The sequence below is a fragment of the Stenella coeruleoalba genome (genome assembly GCF_951394435.1).
Source record: "Stenella coeruleoalba genome assembly, chromosome: 2".
In the NCBI taxonomy this organism is placed as follows: domain Eukaryota; kingdom Metazoa; phylum Chordata; class Mammalia; order Artiodactyla; family Delphinidae; genus Stenella; species Stenella coeruleoalba.
The window spans coordinates 734,286-758,539 of record NC_137147.1 but is presented as its reverse complement, the minus strand read 5'-3'; the positions used below and the strand labels follow the sequence as shown (position 1 = coordinate 758,539).

The following is a 24,254-nucleotide window of genomic DNA, read 5'->3' as shown; positions in this document are numbered from 1 at the left end:
GGGGCTCCCGAGGCCGAGGTTGGCTCCCCCACGCACCCAGCAGGCACACAGCCATCACCCGGTCCTGCTGCCACCCCACGTCCTGAATGCGCCCTAGAAAGGCGTGGGCCTCGCATCTCAGCGTGGAAGGGGCCTCGGGGCCACCGGGCCAGTTCCCACTCTCTGGATCCCCACGCCGGACAGGCCTAGGGAGCAAGGCCAGCCCCCCGGGGCCTCCCCTGGCTTAATTCAGACATGGTGTGATCTGGGAAGCTGCCAGGCCGTGAGCTCTGGGCTGGGAGCAGCTGGGAGCCAGCCGCCCTCACTCTGCTCCCCGCCCTCCAGAGGGAAGGCCAGCATGGGGGTGTCCACCGCCTCCGTCCCGTTTCCCAGCTGAGGAAACGCGCAGCTCGTGGTCTCAGGCCCCTTAATTCAGCCAAGTTGCTCTGGGCAGGGGGTCAAACTGCCAGCAGACGCCTCAAGGCAGGACAGCCCAGAGGACCGCTGAGGCCACTGCCCCGTGGCTGTAATGGAAACTTCTCGGCTGGCCTGCGAGCCGCCGCAGCTCCGGTTCCCACTGTGCCGGAGGCTCTAATCACCAGCGGATTATAGGCCGTCAGGTGCGCGAGCGCACGCAGGGTTGCGACAGCTGCAGGAACCCAGGTGGGCCGAGCAGTGTGCGTGTGCGTGTGTGCGTGTGTGTGTGTGTGAGAGAGAAACGTGTGTGTGGGATGTGGTATGTGCATATGTGTACGAGTGTGTGTGTTTGTATGTGATATGTGTACATGTGGATTGTGTGTGTGTGGTGTGTGCGTATGAGTGTGTGTGGCTGTGGGGGTGTGTACGTGTGTGGCATGTGTTGTGTGCATGTGTGTGGCTGCGGGGGTGTGTGTGTACGTGTGTGGCATGTGTTGTGTGCATGTGTATGTGGTGTGTGAGTTGCGGCGCAGGAGCTCAGCCTCCCCGGCAAGGTCCTGGCGGGCTCTGCCAGCCCCGGAGCAGGTGTCTGCTGCAACAGGACAGCGGGAGGGGCCCGGCCGTGGCGCCGCTGACCCAAGCCCGGGGCTCCTGGGGGCTGTGGGACTCGGCAAGCTTGTCCCCTGAGCCCTGGGGTCCCCACGGGCACACAGGCACAGGGAGGGTTCGAGGGGTGATGGAGCAGGTGTGGGTGCTGAGCCGGGTGCCAGGCGTGGGGTCAGAGCCAAGGAAGGGCCCTCCCTGTGCAGGGCCGGCACCGCGCCGGGGGTCTCAGAGGCCCCTCAGTGAGGACAGAGACGTGCCAGCGGGCCGCGGGGGCCGGAGCGGGGCCCCGACAGCCGGGCCCACAGCAGGCGGGCCAGTGAGCGGCGCCACAAGTGGTGGGGCAGGTGCAGGCAGCAGGACAGGTGGCCGGACCCGGGACTCAGCATTGCTTGAGGCGGTGAACCAGGTGGAGCGGGCCCTGCCCAGCCAGCACCCCCCTGGAGGCCGGGGGAGCGGGCGGGGTGGGGGCCAGGGGTGGAGAGCTGGGCTGCAGGGACCCCTGTGGGTGTGATCGCTGTCTCCCAAAGGCGTCGCGTCAAGGTAGGGCGGGAGGGAGGGTGCTCGCCCAAACCGCGCGGACCGTCAGGGTGGGGGTCTTGTGGGCGTGTAGTCCTGGCCAGACCCCCTTCTCCTGGAATGCGGGCGGAAGCCTGAGGACCCCCGCTCGGCACCCTGCAGGGCCTGCAGCACTGTCACAGAAGCTCTGGGGGAGCCCAGGGCAGGTCCCCACGCTCAGGGGGCGTGCCCTCCCCAAGCAGAGGCGCAGCAGAGCGGGGGTGACACTCCGCAGGCCCAGGCCCAGAGCTATTTTCCACCCTTTATCACCCATCTGTCACGAGGCAGCCTGAGAGCCAGGGCGCTCGTATTACACGCTGTCCCCGCCAGAGCCCAAGGCCTCTCGCTCCCGCATGGGGCCCTGTCCTCGCCATCCAGCCGGGGTGGAGGGGGCCCTCCTGGCGCCGGAGGAGGCCTGGGAGGCAGGCGAGAGGTGGTACCCGGAGCAGCCCTTACCTACTGAGCCAACCAGAGCTGCACACTCCTCCTCCGTTTTCCTGGTGGGGAAACTGAGGCCTGGGGCAGGCCCTCCGCTTGACCGAGGCTCCTGAGACAAAAGGGCAGAACCCAGGACTCAGGCCAGTCCTGGGGGTCTGCAGAGGCCCCACTTCCTCTAGGCAGGGGGGAAGCTGGAGCCTGAGCAAGGCTGCCAGGCGGGGTGAGGACGGGGGCTCGGGGGGCTCGGGGAGCACCTGGGACCAGAGCAAGGCCCAGGCAAAGGCCCAGGCCGGAGAGGGCCCAGGGCTCCTGAGAGGCGCGGGAGAGGGGACGTCCCACAGGAGGCTCTCACCGTGTACGCAGGCTCCGTGCCAGGTGGTCACGCCCTCTCCCTGAGTGATGACCACGGCTGATGGCCGAGAGCACAGGCGGGCCCCCAGGTCGCCTCTGAGCCCTGACGTGAGCTGCCTCACTCACCCCCACCGGAGCCACGGGGGAAGCTGCTACCGCCGTTTCCATTTTCAGCCGAGCAAACTGAGGCACCGGGAGGTTAAGAGACTTGCCAAGGTCACACAAGGTCACAGGGGGCACAGGATGGAGCCGCGGCCTGCCCTGGAAGCGCAGAGCTGCCAGGGACACACACCACACTGCACTTGCACACACGCACGTACACACACGTGCACACCCAGTTGCAGGCACACACATGCATACAGGCACACTCACACTCACATACACACTCGCACGTGTGCACACACAGCACGCGCGCACACACGTGCACACACGTACATCTATGGACGCCCGCACGTGCACACTCACAAACACACAAGTGCTCACACGGCTGTGCACACACACATTGTCCCACCACCCCCGGCCTGGGGGGAGGGCCCGGGGCACAGGAGGGGCTCGACAGCTGGGCCCACTGGCAGTGACGCTGCCACCTCCCCACCCCCGGCCTGGGGGGAGGGCCCGGGGCACAGGAGGGGCTCGACAGCTGGGCCCACTGGCAGTGACGCTGCCACCTCCCCACCCCCGCCCCCCTCCCCCCGTGCTGAAGCTGGGCCCCCAGGCCACCCTTTGTGAGACCCGGTCCTTCAGATAAGGCCTCCCTCCCCGCCCCTCCTCCCCAGGCTGGCCGGCTCCCCCACGACCCTAGACCCTATTTGCAATAAAAAGCCGATGCTCAGATAGGAGAAAATTGCTCCTTTTTTAAATAACTGAATGGCCGGCCTGTCATCTCCCAGGCGGAGAAAGCCCTCCCCCAAACCGCCCCCCTTGCAGCCCTCCCCCACCTGGCAGCTCCCCTCTGGGGAGGCCCCGAAGGAGCTCATCTGAGGTGCCCGTACTCAGCTCCATCTCAGCCCCCGGGGGCAGCGTTCTTGGAGGGTGGATGGAAGCCAGAACCCTCCTCATAAAGTGCAAACATCTGACCGCACAGGAAGGGAGCAGTGATGGCCGCCAGGGACCCAGACCAGAGACCCCTGGCAGAGCCTGGGGCTGGGGATAGGAGGGGAGATGGCTCCCGTGCCACCCCACCCCGTCTCATGGCCCAGGGGGAGGGGGCAGAGAGGACCTGGCAACAGCCCCTGGTGTCCACGTTGCCCCGCATGTACAAGGAGGCAGGGGTGGGGGGCCCTCACCCCACAGGGCCCTCAAAGGACTGAGGCCAAATGCCTGCCGGGCTTCACCTGCTCAGGCCCGGTTGGAGCAGGACAGGGGGACGTCTCAAAAGTCAAGGACCTTCAAAGGATGTGAAAGAAAATTCACACCAGAAGGGCTGCAGTTAGTGAGGAGAGATGGGAAACGCTGCAATCAGAGGCTCACTGATGAGAGAGGGCAGTACCACCTTACACCTAGTACATGAGCAATCCGAACTCCGGGAGAGAGGGGGAGGGAGAGAGCGAGTCTAGGCAGGACTGAGGGGCGGGCCCACCAGCTGCAGCCCCCCCACGAACCCCTGGAGAAGGCTTTCCTAGCCCCTGTGAAGCCCTGACAAAGCCCAGCCCTGGACCCCATCATTCACGCCTGGAGCATCCCGAGAAGCAGGGCAGCAATGATGCTTATTGCAGTCTTATCTACGGCCTCAGAGAATTGCAAGTGACCTAAAGAAACCGCAAGTGACAATAATAAAATGCAAACCTCCGGAGGAGGGTGGCTGTAAATCATGGGATCAGCCCTGTGGAATATTACGCAGCCATTAAGGCTGGTAATTAGGAAGATTGGCGGCAGGGGAAGCTGCTGACGTCTCGGTGTCGAGCAGGCAGGAGTCCTCTGCACCCGGAGCACCTCAAGGGAAAGCAGCGTCTGCTTGTGGGCCAGGCTGATGGGAAGAGGGAAGCCAGCCCAGCTTCCTGGGAAGAACCCCTCCTCCTCTTATTTCAGTCCTATGAGGAGTGTTCCGTCTGCAATAAATAATGTCTTTGCTTATCTTAGGACCATGTTCCAGTAAATGAAGACGGCGGCACACGCCCTGAGCCCCGACTCCCTGCCAGAGACGCGGCATCGGACCAGAAAGAATGAGGAGGCGGCTCCAGGCTCACCCGTGCTCAGGGCGGGGAGGGTGCGGCAGGGCCCTGGGTGGGCGCTGGGCTGGCGGAGGGGGCCTCAGCTGGAGGCAGGGAGGGAGAGCAGAAGAGGGAAATGTGGTCCCTGCCCTTTCCCCGAGCTGTCCGCAGCCCCAGGACCCCCGGGAGGGAAATGGCTGGGTTGGGGGGCTGGAGGGGGGCTGGCAGAGAGGGTTAGAGGCCCCCAGGCTGGGGCACAGAATGACCAGGAGTGCACAGCATCTGGCCAGGGCTGAAGGTGGGGGTAGAGCATACAAGGGGCCTGGAGGATGGGTCAGAGCAGAGAGTCCCAGGGGCTGGGAAGGGCGGCAGAGGCAGAGGACGTGGGAGCCATGGGGGGCTCGGGAGCAGGGCAGCAGCAAGTCTGGTGGCGCAGGGAGGCAGGTGTTGGAGTGGGGGTGGGTGGAGACAGCAGGACAGCGAGGTGACAGGACACAGCCTGTCAGGACCGGGTCCAGGACGAGGGAGAGTTGGCAGCAGCAGGAGAGGGAGGGAGTGTAAGGGGGTCTCCCCAAGGAGCAAGTGGGGCCCCGACTTCAGGCCCTGAGTCCTGATCTAGCCTCTGAGCTCATTGCTGGCCAGTGCAGGCCACAAACTTAGGTGTCCCAGCTGCGGGAACAGGACAGCCACGAGCTGGGCCAAACCCCGGGCCCGGGTGGGTCTCCCGCCCCTGCAGGACCGCCTCAGCCCCGAAGGCCAGTGGCAGACTCACTCAGCCGGTGGCCCCCCCAGCAGGAGGCCGTCTCACAGACGGCCCCGACTCACAGGGTGTCCGTGCAGAACAGCCTGCTGCCCCCATTTGATAGATGGGAACACTGAGGTCGGGCGGGCTGCTGGCTCCACCTTCCAAACACACAGTGGGTGGGAGGGCGGCCCCTGGGTGGGCTGTGTCCAGGCTCTGCCCCCCGCCCTGGGCCAGTGGTCTCCTGCTCAGATACCTCCCCTCGTTCACAGGTAAGCGACCGCGGCCCAGCGTGTGGCGAGAGCTGTCCCACGGCGGGCTCCGGGTGGCGCTGCTGGGCAGTCACAGGGCGCTGAGCTCGGGCAGGGCCTCCCCTGGACAGAGGAGGCCACCAGGCAGAGCCCCCTGGGGCGCAGGGAGGTTCCGTGTGTACAGCTCAGACGTGAAGGCAGTCAGTCCTCGGGGGATGCCAGCCACAACCGCTGTCACTGTTACTGACATGCAGAAGTGATGCCGGACCCCGTCGGGATGGGTGGGGGCAGAGCCAGGGCGGGAGACACAGGCCTGCGTGATCACGGACCGCACCGTCCCCGCTAACACGGCCATCCAGTCGTGACCAGTCCCGGTGGCTTGTCCCAGCCCTGACCACTTGGCAGCAGCCCTAGGGGGTCAGATGGCCAGGCTGGGGCCGGGGCAGGTCCGCAGAGGGTCTCCACGCCCCTGTCTGGTCCCTGCTGCATAAAGCCAGAGGAGATGGCAGGGACGCAGCAGGGGCTGCCTGTCTCCAGCCTCGGGGGTGCTGGGCGGGAGGGGCTCACTCCTGCCTGCCTCCCTCTGCTTCCCGCCCCCCAGGAGGACGACAGGAAGGGCCCCCCCTCTATCCTGAGACGAAGCCCGCAGGAGCGCCACAGCCATGGGGCCGAGCCACGGAGGACCACGAGGCACGTGCGGTTCCGCGAGCCCCTGGAGGTGGCCGTCCACTGTAAGAGGCGAGCGGGCCAGGCGGGGTGGGGGGACATCACCCAGGATCTCACCGAGGGCTGTCCGCAGGGACCACAGTCACTGCCCTGTCCTCACAGGTGTAACCCCAATAAAACCCAGGCCCACGGGGTCGGTCTGAACAGAGTGCTGGTCAAAGAAACAGCGACTGGCAGGAAAAATAGAACCAGAGCTTCCCAAGTCATTACTGTCTTCCTGAAAAAGGCCAGTGGCTAGGCGTTCCCAGAGCCCACCCGCTCTTCCTTCCCTCAGCTCCTCCCACCCCCTCAGCCTTCACTGCCCACCTCCCAAATTCTCCCCGCCCCCTGGCCCTAGGGTCCTGGTGCTGCCCCCAGAGCCCCCTCTCCACCCGTCTACCTCACTTCTCCTCCAGCCTTCCCGTGGGACAGTGCCCTTGTATCAGCTAGCGATGCCTCATAACAAATCAGCACAACATAGCAGCTTCAGGCAACGCACGCCGATTATCTCAGTGGTCCCGCGGGTCAGGGTTCTGGGCGCAGCAAAGCTGGTCCTCTGCTCAGGGTGGCACAAGGCAGGCATCAGGGTGTCAGCCAAGGCTGGGCCTCACCTGAGGCTCGGGGCCCTATTCCAAACTCACAGCGTTATTTGCAGAATTCGCGTCCTTGCAGCTGTTTTATGTGACCCTCTTTTATAAAGAGCTCGCCTGATTAGGCCAGGCCCACCCAGGACAATCTCCCTTTGATTGACTCAGTCCGCTGTGGGGATTTCCATCGCGGCTGCAGAACCCCTGCCCCTTTGCCATGTTCTGTTGGTAGAAGCAAGTCGCAAGCCCCCACACTAAGCAGAGGGGACCCCACAAAGGTGAGGACCTGGGGGGATCGTGGGAGCAGCTTAGATTCTGCTTCCACAGCCCCCCAAGGGAGGTGCTCCCTGAGTCCCGCCAAGTTGCGGATAAAACTCACTCCCCCGACGTGTGTCAGTGTCTCCCTTGAAGGCCCATCGTAAACGTCGGGTCCGGGCCTCCCGCAGGGGTCCTCACCCACCCTGCCCTCCCCGGTCCAGCCCCCAACCCCCAGAGCACAGCTCAGCGCCCGCCTCCAGAGCTTCCCAGCAGCCCCAGAAGCAGAGACTCTCAGGTGGGGAGTCAGGGCCCAGACAGTCCGGGGCTGGTCTGGGGTCCCCCAGTGAGCTAAGTGGAATGGACAGGAGGTGGGGGGTCCTGCCTGCCTCTCCAAAGTGCCAGGCCCTGCTGCCCCCCAGGACCCCTGCAGCCTCCTCCTCCTAGGCTGCTGCAGGGGACACCCCACACTCCCGCAGGGCCCCCGGGAGGCTCTGAGAGCAGCGCCAGCACCTGGAAGCTAGAATCTGAATCAGTGAGGCTGGGGCAGAACCCTGGGTGGTGTCGGGCAGCCTGGCCGGCCGGGGGATATGGACAGCCGGCCGGGTCAGGACCCGCGGGGACCTGAGTCTCCATCTGTAAAGCGGGGAAGCTCTAGCTGACCCAGCCCGTCTTGGGGTCCTTAGGGTAGGCGGGTGAGAGGAGGGGCCCCGGGGGCTCTGGCTGGCGCGAGACTTCCGAGCGGGGTGGCCCCCCGCTCCGCCCGAACCCACCCTCCTCTCCTCCCCAGACATCGCCTGCAGGGAGCCCTCCGCCACGGCCAGGGGTAAGTTCTGAGCCCTCGGCCCTCATCCCTCAAAGCCCAGCCCACACGCTTGCCCAGCACAGCCCCATCTCCAGGCCACGGCCAGACCCCCCACCACTCCAGCCGGGCTCCCCACCCCAGCAGGGCCATGGGTCCCTGACAGTCACGGGTCGGCGGCAGCACCCCCGGGGTACCGTCTGCCCCCCTCACTCCTTCCCCAGGGAGGGTGCGAGGGCAGAGCCTACGGGAGGCCCTGTTGCAAGGAGATCGCAGGCCCAGATAGGGACGGGGAGACCCTCGCCGCGGGGGCCCACCCGACGGGCAGCACCGAGGTGCCCGCCCACCGCAGCCTCCCCACCAGCTCTGCGGGGAGGCGGGCGCCCAAGGGTCCTCACTGTCCCCCTCGGCCCCAGCGCCCGGCCGGCGCAGGCCCCGCGACGGTGCCCTGATCCTGCGGCTGACGGCGTGCGTCCTGCTGGTGCTGGCGCTGGGGCTGTGCTGCAGCCGGGCTGAGCCCGTGGCACTGGCCCTGGAGGACCTCCGGGCCCGGCTCCTGGCCCTCCGCGTGCGTCTGCAGCTCGTGGCCCTGGCCTGCTGGCGTCACCTCCTGCAGCTCTGATGGCCGGCGCTCACCTCCCCCAGGCCCAGGGGCAGCACTGCAGAGGGAGAGCCCCAGGTCGGGTCTGGGTGCTTCCAGACAGCCCTGAGCCCTGGACTCAGCGGGGCTGCTGCAGGCAGGGCGACTGGGAAAGCGGGCCCCACGGCTTGAGATCAGACGTGGGGTGCTGCGGCCTTGGATACGGCAGGCAGCCCCCAGCTCCAAGCAGGCAGCCCCTCCTAGTTCACATGTTAGGGTGCCCTGTGAGGTTTTAGGAGAACAAGAATTCCACCACTGAAACTCAGGGACCCACGGGTTCCAGCCCCCAGGCTACCCCTTGGGCCCCTCCCTCGCCCCAGCGGGAACTCTTGTGACTTTGGGCCCGGCCCGGATGTGGCCGTGTGTAGCCCCTCGAGGACGGGGACACCCTCCCTGTGTCTGTGGGAGTCCTGGGAGGAGGTACAACCGGGCTTTTGCTGCTTGGGGCCTGCAGCCCAGACCCCGAAACCCCTGCGGGAGAGGCGCTGGCTGCGGGGCGGGGGGTACTCCCTCCTGCAGCCACGTGCAGGGCGTGGCCCCGGAGCCCCCAGCTTGTCTGACACCTGCACCGGGCCCAAGGCCTGGGGATCCCCTCTTGCCTAGCCGTCGGCCTGGGGGTGTGGCTGGCGCAGAAAGGACATCGGGGGGCCGAGAGGACCCCACCACCCTCAGGACACAGCCGTCTGCGCCAGGGTCCCAGCCGGCGCCGCGCGGCCTGGGAGTCCCATGACTGTGTAGACGCCGAGCCTTCAACCCCGTTCCAGGCCAAGGAGGCCACGTGATGACAGAGCCCAGGGTCCCCTCAGACGCTGCATGGAGCGGGGCCCTGAACGAAGCAGGGAGGCCCAGGGTCAGACACCAGGAGGCACCGCTAGGGGAGAGGCTGCACCCCCGTAACCTTCGGACGAGTGTCTACGCAGCCGCGGGCGCCGTGCCGCGCCTCCCGCGGGCCTTCTTTAAGCGTCTGTTCCCACGGCTTACGCGGGGAGACGCGATTCTCTATTAAAACACGCTGCCACCTCTTCCAGTCTGGGGACTATTATCCAAAGGAGGGAGATGGGGACTGACTTGCGGTGGGAGTCACGCCAGCGGCTGACGCAGAGGTGGGCAAGCCGTCCCCTCTGGCCTCAGGGACCGGGGCGGTAGCCTTCGGGGTCCCTTCGGGTTTCAGGACTTGGGGAGCCCCGAGTGGGGAGCCCAGTCGAGAGGGGCCCACCTCCAGGAGCGGTGGCCTAGGGGGACCACGGCGGGGCTCCGGGCCCTGGCCCTCTGGGACCCTCCAGCATCACACCCCCAGCCCACCCCCCAGCCTCACCTCACCTGCCCCCTGAAGAGGGTAAGCAGGTTACTGAGTGCCACAGCCCTGGGGCAGGTACTGGGGGCGGGGTGGGGCGGGGAGCCGCCCAGAAGGGGCTGGGCTGCGGCACTCCCCTCCTCCTGGCCCGCTGCGCTCAGTGCTCAGCTAAGGGCTGTTCGTTCACTGCAAAGACATGCTCAGCCCTGGAGGGTCCCAGAGACCATGACCCCCATTGTTTTCGGAAAAATATTGCTCAAGGTGTACCCGGCAACCCCAAGAATTCCAAAATTTGAAATCCATCCTCACATCCGTGAAGTCTCGACGGGAAGCAGTGAGAACGGAACCCATGAGAGAATGTGCAGATGTGAGGGTACAGCCACTGTGGGGGAGGGGGGCCAACTCCCAGTTCCTAGTAAGTTTCGCGAACTCCAGGAGCAGACACGGAGTGCAGTGCTTTAAGTCTTAAATCGAAAGCAGATAGAACAATGGAGAAAAGGCAAACTGGAGGCGGAGAAAAGACGGGCAAAGAGATTCCTGCTTGTCCACTTTAGAGGCTCAGGTATTTTTGTTTCTATTTTGACTTGAGACATAGATGGATACATTTAAGTTTAAGAATCTTTACTTTCAGGTAAGCCAGAAGTGGAAGTAAAACACGATGTCCATTATCAAACAGCAGCGGGGAGAAGCAAGGCATCATGGAAGCGATCGGGTGGACCCACCTCAGGAGCCTCAGAGGCACGGCCACCCCTCCTGTCCAGCCCCGGAGGGTCCGTTCCCTGCCTACTGCAAGGGTGCGCGGCTCCTGTCCCAGTACCCCCTCCCCGGGGCCAGCTGTACCTTTCCCAGAAGCCCCCGGGGTGGGGATGTCTGGGGGTGCCGGTGCAGCCAGCCAGTGTGTCAGCAACAGGCCCGCTCTGTAAGTGCACGCAGGTGTCTGCTAGCCTGACCAAGGAGCTGCTCAGGCCAGCTCCAGGCCACCCACAAGTGTCAAATCCGCAGCAGACCCTCGGGCTCCAGAAGCCCACATCCTGGCCCTGCTCCTCCCTCCAGGGCCCAGACGGCTGCTACCTGATGGGGGACAAGGCAGAGCCACCCCACCTTCTGCTGGAGACCAGGAACTGTCCAGGGCCAGACAGGGTCCCCACGGCCAGCGGACTAGGGCAGGCGCATCCCCTCGGGGGCCTCAGGTTCTGTCAAAACACCTCCCCAAGGACCCTGCTGCGCTTCCCAAAACTCTCAGCCAGGCCCGGGGCCAGAGCATCTGAGATGCCAGGAACCTCAGTCACCCTGGTCCCAAGCCCCCACTCCCAAAAGGTGCCAGCCGAGCAGGTCATGACAGGTGACCTGCAGCCTCGCCTCCCGGGCCCAGGCTACCCGCCACACCTGGCACCTTGACCCAGGCCCAGATCCGTGGCCTCTGGACGCCCCGTTGCCCCGCTTTTTGGGAGACTGAACCATCCACTGGTGGTGAGAGCCATGGACATGGGGAGCTGGGGGCTCACCTTCCCCTGGAGGGTGGGGGGCAAACTGGCACGCGGGCTGGACCAGGAAACTATTTACTAGGCTCAGGGGAGGGGCGGGGCATGCTTACACCTCGGGCACCCCAGTCCCGGACAGGACACGGAGGACAGGATGCGGAAGCCAGAGAGCCCCGAGAGGAGGGGGGGCCACAGCCAAGCAGCCCCCTGCTGGCTTGTCACCGAGCCCCAGGGTCCCAGTTCCCCTCCCAGCTCCTCCACCTGCTGCCTAGGGGGCAGGACCCTGCCCTCGAGGCCTCCTGAGTTGGGAAGGCAGCCCCCTCCTCTGGGGTGCAAGGGGCCCTGGGGGCACCCGGGGACGGGGTTGCAGACAGCTGCCCGCTCCGGTCTCCACCCATACCTGCACACTCCCACACACCTGTGTATGGGCACGCTCACCTGCACACTCACACCCACATTCACACACGCTCACACCTCGCCATGCAGGCCCATGTGCACACACACACGCACACCCTCACAGGCACACAGGCACCCACAGTGGCACCTGGCCCCTGCTCCCCTGCGAAATGGCATCTCCACATCTGGAGTCCATGTCTCCGACCCCAAGCCCAGGCCCAGCCCACACGGGGGCCCCCCCGGCCTCCCCAGGCAAGTCCCCAGGACGCCCGCGAAGCCACCACCTGACGCCAGGCCCAGCCCCCCGTCCCTGTGCTTCTTGAGCTGAGATGAGTCTGGACCCCGGGGCTCTGGAGCCGCAGCAGAGTGGACTCAGCCCTGGGTGGGGACCACCGGGGCCAGAGGGCAGCTCCGTCCCACACTCGCCTCTATCTCGCAGGTGGTGGGATTCTTGTCCACACGCGGCTCAGGCTGGGAACGGGGCGCCTGGTGAGGGGGTCGCTCAGTACACGCAGTGCCAAGGGGAGGCATGCAAGTCGCGGGGGGCCGGGCAGAGCCCCGGCCGCGGCCCCAGGGCAGGCCATGTGCCCTGGACGGGGCGTCCGGGGCCAGGCCTAGATGACGGCGCTCTTCTCGCCCTGGAAGGAGGCGTGGGGGGCCGGCCTGGCCAGCAGCAGCTCCTTCTCGTGGACCAGCTTGTCCAGCAGGTCCTCCTGGCGGTAGTTGTGGTAGACTTTCAGGAAGGCCAGGATGGTGATGGCCAACCAGGCCAGCCACGAGGCCCAGAGGCCGAACTGTGGGGGGCAGAGGGCGGGGTGAGGGGGCCAGCCAGACCCAGTGGCCACCACCCGCCCCCCGGGAAAAGGACGGACCCGCTGGGGAAGGAACGAGGTGCTGCGGGGACAGGACAGGACGGGGACGTCAGCCCTGGCATCTGGCGGCCCTCCCGGCCCCCAAGCTGTGCAGACGCTTTGGGAACTGCCCACACTCGCACCCCGACAGGGCCCGCGAGGAGCTGGGGCCGCGCGGCTCCAAGGGAGCTCGTTCCATCCGTAATGGAGCCTGTTCCAGTCGCCGGAAGAAATTGACCTTTATCTGCTGTTTCCAAACAGGTGAAGGGGAAACAGTTTAATCAGAACCAGCCTCGAGCTGCAACTAAACTGGCTCAGTTGAGGGTGTCTGTCAGCAGACTTAGCCTGTGCCTTCCTGAGCTGATCGGCATAAATTCCATAAATTCAGGCTGGAACATCTCCCACTACATTCGTGTGAAGGTGTCTCTGGCAGGCTCAGCTCATCTCAGCTGGACCCACACGACGTCCAGCACCCTCCACAGGGCTCCTCACCATAGAAAGCGTCCTCAGACCAGCCACTGGCCAACGCGGGTCCAGAGGTGGACCTGCAGGCTGGTGAGCCCTGCCCCATGCTGAAAGGATCCGCCCCCTGCCCGGGGGGCCCCGTCATCCCTGCCATCAGGGTCATCGTCAGGGTCAGAAGCAGATTTTGAGGGACAGGCCCTCTCTGACCACATGTCCCGACATGCCTGTGTTCCAGCAGACAGGGCCCCCAGAGTTGCCCCGTGGTCTCCTGGAGGGTAGGGGACGAAGCTGGTACAAGGGCAGGGTTGGAGGAGAAGGGTCTCCCTGACAGTGGCTGGGGGCTCCTCCAAATGCAGGGGCGGACCCCCTCCCGGGACCCCCTTCCTCAGACACTGCCTCGGCATCCCTCCCTGGGGACCCGCTGTGAGCCCTCAAGCGTCTATCTGAGGGCCCACCTGGTGCCAGGACCAGAATCCAGACTCCCGGGCCCGGCACTGCAGACCCAGGATGACGCCCGGCTCCCTTCCCAGCGCCACCCGGCACAGGGCCACCCCCTCACTCCCCAGGCCTCCCCGCTTCTGCAGTTAGCTCAGAAGCTAGCTGTTCCCTCCTCCTAGGACGCCCCACAGCCCACCCCTCCCCACCCCCTGCAAACATCCTCTCAGTCTCCAGGATCCTGCCGTCCGCCGGGAAGCCTTCCCGACTGCTCCCCCAGCCCAGTGCTCACCCAGCTCTACCTCCCCTGCCTGGCACCGTCCTTAGCTACGAGTGTGTTTCCTGCCCGGCTGGGGTGAGGGGATGGGCTGTGCACTCGGTGAATGTTAGCAGTGAATGGCCCCTTGCCTGATGATGCAGGCCTCCCTCCTGCCCGGGCAGCTCCACCCACCTGGGCCATCGCGAACTGATCATAGAAGGCGGAGTTGTCCACGTTCAGTTCCAAGTCGATGTCCTGGAGCTCTTCGCAGCTAAAATGGCAAGACGCAGGGTGGATGGGGACTTTTGGGGGACCAAGCATGGGGGGTGCAGAGCATCACCCCCGAACGGCGAGGGGCTGCCCCCAAGGTGGGGTGGGGCCCCACCTGTGGGGCAGGGAACCTGCCCACCCGGCCCCCATCTGGCGCTGGACAGTGGGGGCCACCAGTGCTGCCCGTCACTCTCCTGGAGACTCCAGCCTTGGCCCCCGCAGCTGCACAGCACTGCAGAGCCAGGGGCCTCAGAAGCAGGGGTGCAGGGCTGCTGCTTCTAGCCCCTTGGTCCCCGGACTGAGCCACACAGTAGCCCGGCTGAAGCGCCGTGGGCGTCCATGGGGGCAGCCCCGCCCACCTGACCCGCTCACTCTTCACCTCCTGGGGCTGGCGGCACGGGCCAGTGCAACAGCGGGGAACAGCAGGGCAAACTACAGCGTGCTGTGACCTGCACAAGCTCCTCGTCTGTAGACAGGCTGGGCCAGGCCAGCCTCAGAAGCCTGGAGTGAATGAGGCCTGGGCTCAGGGGCCCGTAGCATCCCGAGATGTCAGGACACGTTAACGGGAGCGTGAGGCCTGGAAGAGGGAGGCCCAGAGGTCCAGGCAGGCCCTGGAAGGGCCTGGAGGATGGGGTTTAAGGGCTGGAAATGGAGTTTGTGAGGGTAAAGAGACTCTTTCTAGAGAAGCCCAAGGCCATACCCAGGGGCCTGCCATGCTCCGACGGCTCTGGGGGGTCGAGGGGGGGCGGGGTGAGAAAGCAGGTGGCCGGGGGCCCATCAGGCAGGGCACAGCTCAGCATGGGCAAGGCCCCAGCCCACAGAGGGCTGCCCTGGTGTGGACCGCAAAAGAGCCACCCACCCAGGGTGCCTGAACTTTCCTCTGCTGTGTGCCCCAAGCTGCTACAGAGGCGCCCCGGGGCCCCCAAGGTAAAAGTGCAGGATAAGCAGGTAGATGCGCCCCGCCCCCGCCCACTTCGGATCTTCTGTCCATTCTGTACTTCAAGGTTCCAGATCTGATTTTTCTTGAAGAAAGAATCTGGAGTCTCTGGAAGAGGTAACCCAGGGTCCCTGCCTTTCCAGGGGAATGGCCTGGGGCACTGGATGGTGCCCCTTAGGGCTGGGCAGGGGGCAGCCCTTTGCTGGGGGTCAGGCAGTCACCATGCTCCACCTTGGGCCGCCCCCAAGCCAGAGATGGCCCCTGGCTCAGGGCCCACAGCATCCGTCCCAGCCCCGAAGGCCTCTGTCCCAGACGCCCTCCGACCAGAAACTTCCACTCCCGTCCCTCACCGTCCCCACCCCCTCCATCCTTACATTCCACGCCCTCCTCATTACCACACCTGGGCCCAGGCCTCTGCCCCCAACGGCAGCACAGGGCCGGCTCTCCAGGGCCTTCCGGGACCTGGAGCCCACCCTAGGGGGTCCCGTCACCCAACCGCGTGTCAGCAATGACGGGGAAGCCAGAACCTCCGACCTCCTAGGCCTCCATCCCCCACCATACCCCGATCCACCCCCAGGGTCTGTGGGGCCCCTGCTATTGTGTGAAGCTGCTGTGGGCTCCCTGAACTGGGGAGGGGGCATGGGCCCCAGGGCAGGGGTGGCCAGGTGTGCACGGGGCGGGGATCAGGCGGGATGAGCAAAGCTGCGGGCTCAGGGTGGGCTTCGTGCAGGAAGCCATCATCCTAGGACAGGCGGGCGGGGCCCAGGGCGCACCTGTGGGGCACGGTGCCCTTCTCAGTGACAGCATCACACCACATGCTGAAGCCCACGCTCACGATGGTGCTGGCGATGAAGACCAGGCAGACCACGAAGGCGCTGACCAGCAGGTTCAGGAAGGCGTGGAGGAAGGAGCTGCAGCGAGGGGGGGGAGGGGCGGTCACCGCGCCACCCCCATCTCCACAGCACCCCTGCGGGCCAGGCGGCAGCAGGAAGGCAGCCCCCGACCCGCGGGTTCCCAGCTGGGGTTGGGCCCCCGATGACGGGGTAGGGCCAAGCGGGGCCACCAGAGGTCGTTTCCCCTCCGGCAGCGTTCCTCACCCCACAGGCCCACGCGCTGGCCAGAGCTGCCCAGCCCGTCCTCCCAAAGCCCGGGACTGGGGACCGTCTTATAGCAGAGTCACGGCCACCATTCAAACCCGAGGCCTCCTGGTTCCGAAGCATCGGAACCAGCACCCATGCTGAAAAGGTCAGACAGCCTTTCAAGGTGGATCACCCTCGCGGGTACCCACCAAGGCCATTTACCCACACAGTCATCAATGCGGCTGGCCTGCACCTGACCGGGGGTCTGTGACCCTGCTCTGATTTCTCCACTGAAACCTGAAAGGCCAAGGGGTGACCAGAGCGGGCACCTGGGGGACCCAGGAGGCAGGGCCGAGAGGGCAGAGCTCGCTCAGGGCCAGGCTGCAACTCCCCATGGGGTCAGGGCCTCTCCAGGGTCCATGGGAGCGCGGCCCCCACCGGGGTGCTTTCAGAGGGCGCCGATGTTTGCCCTCCGATGGCACGGCGGGTGGGGGGAGGGACGTGGTGGGAACACCCGCCCACCAGACTCTCCTGCCGGCCCACAAGCATCCACCGTCCCACCATCTCCAAAACACCCCCTGGAGATCCAGAGTCCTGCAGGAGAGCAGTCGGCCGAGCTGATGCCGCAGGGGGCAGGGGGCGCAGGGCTGCCCCACGGCAGGGGCGGGGTGGGCAGAGGGAATGCCCCCACGTGGGACAGCATCTAACCTGCTGCAGGTGTGATGTGGACAGTGCTTGCCGTACATTGAATCTGAGGGAAATGACCGACCAAATCTGGCTCCACGGGGAACATTCACTAAACAAGGTGGCAGCTGGGGTTTCAGCTAAGAAAACATCAAAGTTGTCGTCACCGGAGGCGGTGACTCGGCCGAGGCCGAGCGGCGATGGACGCGCCGCTCCTGCGTCTGTTGTTTCTTTCTTTCGTTTATCCACCCGCCCGACGCTCTCTGGGCCTCCACCCACCCGACGCTCTCTGGGCCTCCACCCACCCTGTGCTGGGCCCCGAGGACAGCGCAGCATGGATGCCGCAGTCCCGGCCCAGGAGCTGCCTCAGAAAAACGGGCAGATGGTAAACCGAGGTCACCAGTGCCCGACTCACAGCACGAATGACCGGGCTGCTTTGTCACAGCCGGGACCGTCCGCATCCCCAGGGAAAGATCCCTCAGGGCTGCTATCGACAGGCCCAATCCAGGGCCGCCCTGCCGAGTGTCAAGGCTGGAGGGCTTGAGCCACCCCGACAACAGCGTCAGAGGAGGGGCGAGCACGTTCCTGAAACCCCAACAGTCACCCCTGAAAGGGCAGGGACAGTGGGTCTGGCCCCGTGTTTGCACTCGCACTCCCGCATACACGTGGGGCCTCCACACCCAGGATCCAGGCCAACGGGACGAAGGTGAGAGCCGTGCGCAGGAGCTCCACGCCTGCCACAGCCCCCCGTCCGCGATTCTCCAAAGGCTGGTCCAGGCGGCGCAAGCGCGCCTGCGCTCACCGGGCGTCCGCGGTCCTCCCGCAGCTCAGTGTCGGGTGTGTGTTCACTGTGCTCGCGCTTCAAGCCGCCCACGCCCTGCTGTGTCTCACCCCGTGGGGGCGGCACCACAATCCCTGCCCGAACTGGACCATCGTGTGCAGCTGCTCTTCAGATCCCGGCCCGTCCATCCTCCGCCTGGGGGCCGAACGGAGGGCGCCGCCCTCTCCCTGGCTCCTGGTTGCATCCAGCCAATGGGGTCCCGGGGGACGTGACAGTGGGGGTGGGGGGTGTTCATCACCAGGTCCCTCCTGGGGGCAGCCTCAGGCTGGCGGCGTCCCTCCACCAAAGGGTGTCCCTCTGGGCGGCCTCATCCACGGAACCCTGCCCAGCCCCTCGGGTGGCGACAGGGTCCCACACCTGGCCCACACCTTAGTCCTCAGGTTCTCCTCACTTGGGTGGTCATCAATCCCACCTGGGACCCTGATGGACACAATTCTGAACGGCAAAATCCATCTGGCCCTGAGAGCTCGAATTAGGGGCCAGGGGCCTATAGTTATGAAGAGAGGTACGTTATGGCCCATCCCCCTCCGACGCTGTCACCGAGCGGAGACGGTGTCAAGCCCGCCTGCCCTTGGCCAGCTGTGCGACCTTCACTCTGCAAGGCGCTCTGGGGGCCTCAATTTCTGCTCTGTCACATCGGATTACGGTGGGAACTGAGGGAGCTTATGTGGGTGAAGGGCACGTAGCTGCGGGGCGGCTCAGGAGCTCTCATCCCCCAGGACAGACCTCAGCCCAGCATCCAGGCCGGGTCGGGCTCGCCGCCCTCCGACCCCCAAGCCAGGGCACAGCTGGAGCCCTCGGGCTGGGGCCTGTGTCGCCGCAGAAGATGGGGTGCGGGACGCAGGGATGGAGAAGCTGAGTCACCCTTGGGAACCAGATTTGGAGACGGGCTCACGGCCAGCTGTGCCCCCCGGGGGGCAGCGTGGGGCTGGGTGGGGCTGGGGGGTTGGGGAAGGCCCAGCCCACTGGAGCCCCCCTTCCCAGGAGCTGGTGCTCCGAGGAAAGCAGAAGTTATGCAGAGCCTACGCCCCTGGCGTCTCCATCTTGGATGGACACTCGGCTCCCGCCAAGGAGAACGTGGCGGTCCCAGGGAGGCCAGGGACGAGCGGCCACAGGCAGAGCAGAGGAGCAGGCCGCTCTCGGCACAGAAGTCCAGCCCCTGGGACGGCCGGTTCCCTAGGTGCCCTCCGCCCCCTGACAGCCCTCTGCCGTCCCCCCAGGAAGCCTGTCCGCAGCGGGGCTTGTGGGAGGAGGGACGGCCAGGGTGCAGAGGGCAGGCCAGCGGGCGACCAGCCGGCGTCAAACCCTGCTCCTCCTCGCTGGGGGGCCCCAAGCCCACCCTGCACCGAACTCTAGAGGCCCAGGAGGGCCCCTCACCCCGCGTGCACAGCAGCGCCCTCGTGGGACCCCTGGCACAGCGGGCCTGAGACACGGCCGACCCGTCGAGAGCTGCCCCTACCCACCTCTCAGGGCGATTTACAGCACAGTCTCTGAGAGCCAGAAACCACCGACACTCCGGCCGCATCCCTGTTAAGTGGGCACAGTTTTGGGGTCTCCATCCCACGAGACAGGGAAGGGCCCGTGCTGGGGTCCTGCCAGCCAGCAGCCTCCTCTTACCCTTCCCGTCGGCTTCTGGTCATTTCCTTGGCATGTGCTCTGGCTTTACAGATTTCTGAAGAATCGGGTATGTGAGAGCCTCCCTTGGCCCCGGCCCCCCAGCGTTCACAACACGACTCCCACCCCCTCCTCCCAGCGACAGGCCGGGGCAGCGGTCAGGAACGGGAGCCCAGCACTCACAGGGTTAACTTCATCTTTCTCCCGCTGCCTGTCAGGGTGCCCCGCCTGGACGCGCCATCTCCATGGCGACAGCTATCCTAGGAAGCCCTGGGAGCGACCTGCAGGCTGAGGGACACGTGTGGGCAGGCAGATGGGCCGTTTGAACCCAGCGCTCCCCAGCCGTCAATCACAAACCACTGCAACGTGGACCGGCAAAGCTGCCCGGCCCCCAGGCCCGACTCACCCTCAGCTCAGCCAGGGGCCCGAAACAGCAATGGCCCCGGAAGCCACAGGGGCCACTGATCCACTCACTCCTTCCCCCAGCCAGCAACCGGGAGGACACCCCCTGTACAGAAAGCTGCCCGGACCCCTTACCCTTCACACCCCTGGGCACAAGCCATCAGGGGTCCCCAATTCGCACAGAGACACACTGCACGAGGAGGGAGCTGGCATCACGGACACTGCGTCTGACCACGAGCTCGAGACCCAGCCGTGAGCCCCTCACACAGATCAAAGTGTAGGGTTCCACCCTGGGTCTCGGTCTGAGGTTGGACTCTTAGGAGAATTAGGGTGCACGCTAAACCCTAAACAGGCAGGGCCCCCTAAAAACCCAAGTCCAGGGCTTCCCTGGTGGCGCAGTGGTTGAGAGTCCGCCTGCCGATGCCGGGGACATGGGTTCGTGCCCCGGTCCGGGATGATCCCACATGCCGCAGAGCGGCTGGGCCCGTGAGCCATGGCCGCTGAGCCTGCGCGTCCCGTCCGGAGCCTGTGCTCCGCAGCGGGAGAGGCCACAACAGTGAGAAGCCCGCGTACCGCAAAAAAACAAACAAACAAAAGAACCCAAGTCTAAGGAGGGCAGTGGTGTCCTTCATGGGCCGGATGTCCGGTGGCCATCAACACCCCTGAGAGCCATCGTCCATCACACTGCTCTCTCTACCTGCCCTTCCCGGCTTCCTGGGCGTCCCGAGTCCCTTTACCCACCCAGCACCTGCTCGCCTGGTCTATGCAGCTTGACCAACAACTGTGCCGGAATTGGCTGCCCTCAGCTGACCGTCCTGCCCGTGGCTGGACAAGGCAGACCCAGCCTTCCCACAGGTCCAGACCTGGCTGACACAGCGAGCCCAGAGGGCTGAACCCTTGGTCAGACTGTGAATCTGCAAAGGCATCAGGGCCCGTGAGTGGCTGTGAAGCTGCAAACTTCAAGGGGCAGGAACCTTGCCGTCATTCACTCAACAATCACTAATTTGGTGACTCCTGGGCACCATGCCCCATGCTCAGCCCTGAGCACACAGAGGTGAACAGGTATGCGTACGCCAGCCCAGGGTCCCCTCAGGTGCATAGCCATGGCCTGGACATCCACAAGAGCTTTGAGCTGCTCCTACAACCCGAACTAAGAAGAAAGGATGACACTTGTGACAGATGTCATCACAGCTGACCAACTGGCTTGTGTGGTGGACAGGGTGGGAACAGGCAGCGGGACAACCTGTGGCCTTGGGCCGGAATTCCTGAGGGCTGAGAAGGACATTCTGCAACAGATGTCCCTGGAGAAGAGAAGGGTGGCCCAGCCTTGGCTGCCATGGTCGAGGCCGCTGGTGGCAGGACAGATGAGCCCCTAGGACTGATGCAAAGGGACAGAGGACCCTAAGTGTTCCTCCAGCCAGGCCGCCTCCATGGGAGCACAGGTCCCCTCTGTCCTCAGGGGACAGGCACAGTGAAAGGGCACAGGAGGCATGTACACTCCCAAGCCTCAGTTTTCTGTCTCTAAGATGGGGATGGGGATGGTTTCACAGAGTTGACGGACACCTTCTATGAGATGACGAAGGACAGAAGCTGTCCCTAGGTTCCTAGGTTTGCTGCCCAACTTGTGTGAAACAGGTGGTCCTGCGTGACCAGGATTCCTTCCTTGCAGGCTCTGGGCTCTTAGCTCCCAGCCTCTGGTGGTGCCTCTGAAATCTCCCACCACTCAGAGCCACGGGGGGCTGGGCCCCACCTACAGAGCTGCTTACGCGTCCTCACCAGGTAGACCCTGAATGCCTTGAGGTCACCTGTCTTGTAGGGACAAGCTGGAACCATGGGCGTCAGCTGATGACCAAGCCGTGGCCCCCACCTGGCCTGTGCCCGCTGCCCTCAGCTTCCAGACTGAAGGGACCTCGACCTGCCCCGCCTGCTGGCCGCCCCTCCTCTGCCTCAGACCCTGTCTCGTAATCAGAGATGCTTCCCCAGCCCCAACCTGCACTGGAGACTCCGACTGGGCACCACGTGGGCTTGGCACCGCAGGTGCAGATGTGTCTCAAAGCCTCCTCGGGACACCAGCCATCGTGCGGTGGAGGGAAGGAGAAGCAGGGCAGGCGCCCCCCGGGACTGGCCCGGGCTCACCCTGGGAAGAGCTCCCACCCCACACACGGCACCCGGAGGACGCCCCGGGCTGACACATGGCTTCTGCAGACCCCGAATGCAGAACTTTCGTGCACTGGGTTGAATTGCATCCCCTGACAACGTATGCCCACATCTGCACCCCCAGTACCTGTGAATGTGACTTATTTGGAAACGGGGTCTTTGTGGGTGTCATTAAGCTAAAGATCTCAGGATGAGGTCATCCTGGATTTAGGGTGGGCCCCAAATCCAATGACTAGCATCCTTATGAGAAGAAGGAAAGAGAGAAGAGGCCATGTGGACAGGGAGACAGAGATTGGAGCGACAAAGGCCTAAGCAAGGGACATCAGGGGTTGCAGCGGCCGCCACAAGCTAGGAAGAGGCCTGGAAAATGTTAACCCCCCAGAGGGAACCAACCCTGACAACACCTTAATTTGGGGCTTCTGGCCTCCAGAACTGTAAGAGAATAAATTGTCTTAAGCCCCAGTTTGTGGTGCTCTGTTACAGCAGCCCCTGGAAACTCATACACATGGGTTGCTGGGATTTCACCCCCTCCCCCAGCCTCAGCTGTCCCTTTCCTCCTCAACCTGCAGCCCCCCCTTCCTCTCTCCCGCCCCTCTCTCCACGCCAAAGCCAAGCTGAGAGCTCTCAGGAGTCCCTGCCCGCTCACAGCCTCAGAGCCCCGCTCCCCGGAAGAAGTGAGAAGCCACTAAAAACTACCAGCAGATGATGGGTGGGGGTGAGGGTGGGGGCAGAGTCTGGGAGAAGGCGTGGACTTCCCACGTAGATGTGAGGGCAGGCAACAGGCAGGAGCGGCCTCCCGGGGCCTCTGCAGGAGACCTGGCCGCTCCAGGGCGCAGGGATCCCAGCCTGGGCGTGGGTGGGGCCGGCCACACAGGGTCCCACAGGGGTAGAGGCCCAGGGAGTGTTACTGGCTGAGAACCCCAGCCCAGGGACCCACATCCCACTCTCTCACAAAACAGAGCCAGGACAGGACAAGGTGAAGAGAAAAATGGAGCCCAGGGGGGTGGGGGGGAGGGGGGCGGAAGCTAGCGGGGCCCCACACACCTGCTGCTCCCTCTCCCCCATCCCCCGACCAAGGTGTGTGCCATAGCGGTGGGCCTCGAGGGCTTCCCTCCGGCTTTCCTTCCCAGGGGGATGGGAACGGGGGAGGATGCCCTGTTGCCGGGTCGGCCCCCTGCCTGCCTGGTCCCTCCCCCTCCACCCGGAGCTGGGAGCAGGCCAAACCCGGCTGGGAGCTGTCCGCGGTGCTGACGGGCGTGGGCCCCGCTGGGCCAGAGAGGGAGGCCCAAATCGGCTCCGAGATGACGATGCAACACTTGCACCCCGGGGTGTGGGTGGTGATGCGCGCTTGGAGAGGGAAGCACTGTCCTGGTACGGAGAACGCCATGGCCCCTCGGTTCTGCGTGTAGACAAAGGGCGGTTTCCGTGGAAGTGGTGAGGGACGATGGTTGGTATTTTCGGGCCTCTGAGACCATGGGGAGACGCAGGGACTCACCCTCCTCCTTGTCAGGGAGAGCCTGGGACGCTGTGGGCACGGAAGGGGGGCCGTGCCAGGGGTAAGGGCTGCGTCTGTCGGTGCAGGGCAGCTGCGAGGCCCCCACTTACCCCTCGTGTCCCTTGCAGAGGAAGAAGAGCGTGCGCCAGGCGTGCGCCGCGGCGAGCAACAGCGAGAGGAGGCTGGCCAGCAGGCTGAAGCGGCAGGCGGCCGGCGGGCCCCACTCCTGCACGGTGAAGCGCTCGCCCTCCTGCGCCGTCAGGTTGGCGCTCAGCCACATGCCCTCGGTGAAGAGCAGGCAGCGGCCGCGGAAGTCGTGGCCATTCTCGGACAGCGGCACCACCACCACGAAGCTGAACAGAAAGGCCAGGAAGTAGCAGACGCACTGCGCGAAGAGGAAATTGTTGAGCGCCATGGCGGGGCCAGGCGGGCCGAGGAAGCAGCCGGAGGAGGCCGCGGGGCTGGCTGGCGACGCGGGACGAGGGGCGCAGGCCGGGAGACGAGGCCGCGGGAGTCTCCCGGCGCCGCGCGCAAGCCAGGCCGGATCCGCGCGGGAGGCTGCGCAGTGGCGGCGCCGGCGGGGTCCTGCGCGCCCCGCCCGGGACGCGTGCGCAGCGGCCGAGCGCGGGCCGCGCCTGCGGTCAGCACCACGGACAGCTACCGGCGGGCTCGCGGCGCGGAAAGGGGGCAGAGGGGACAATGGGTGGGTGTGGGGCACGCTGGACAACGGGTGTACCGATGCAGAAGCGGAATGGAAACCAGGAGAGGGAATGGGAAGATTGCTATGTCGGCTTACCGAGACCCGACTCTGGTACCAGGAGCTATACCTGTGCGGGCCTCACATACGATGGTTCCCAGGTCCCCAGTTGCCCCACTGGCGTTAAGGAAAGGAGGCTAGGAGAGAGCGATTCACAGGGACTGATTCAAGATGCCCATAATGAGGGGTGGGAGTGAGGTTTTCAGTCCGGACTGGAATGACTCTTTTTCGGGGGTCTTGGAGTGCACCAAGTATACGGGAAATGGGCCGGAGAGGGGAGGATCTGGGGTCGAGGAAGTGGCACAGGGGTCACCACGGAGAGATGGGTGCCGAGAGGACAGAGTGGCTCTGTTAGCTGT

At 65.2% G+C, this 24,254-nt stretch overlaps 2 protein-coding genes across 2 annotated transcripts; one reads left to right on the top strand and one right to left on the bottom strand.

Moving 5' to 3' along the window:
- Positions 1 to 333: 333 nt before the first annotated feature.
- Positions 334 to 8,895, top strand: LOC307182011 (nutritionally-regulated adipose and cardiac-enriched protein homolog). The gene is made up of 5 exons (XM_079913101.1): positions 334 to 642; positions 4,426 to 4,552; positions 6,094 to 6,220; positions 7,827 to 7,862; positions 8,255 to 8,895. The coding sequence occupies exons 2-5, from the start codon at positions 4,442 to 4,444 to the stop codon at positions 8,458 to 8,460; spliced, it is 480 nt and encodes a 159-aa protein (XP_079769227.1). The 5' UTR covers positions 334 to 642; positions 4,426 to 4,441; the 3' UTR covers positions 8,461 to 8,895.
- A 3,368-nt stretch (positions 8,896 to 12,263) lies between these two features.
- Positions 12,264 to 23,786, bottom strand: TMEM179 (transmembrane protein 179; the record flags this gene model as incomplete). Its single annotated transcript, XM_079914012.1, has 4 exons — positions 23,249 to 23,786; positions 15,640 to 15,777; positions 13,852 to 13,930; positions 12,264 to 12,443 (listed from the first exon to the last, which is right to left on the bottom strand). The coding sequence occupies exons 1-4, from the start codon at positions 23,551 to 23,553 to the stop codon at positions 12,264 to 12,266; spliced, it is 702 nt and encodes a 233-aa protein (XP_079770138.1). The 5' UTR covers positions 23,554 to 23,786.
- Between the last annotated feature and the right edge of the window lie 468 nt (positions 23,787 to 24,254).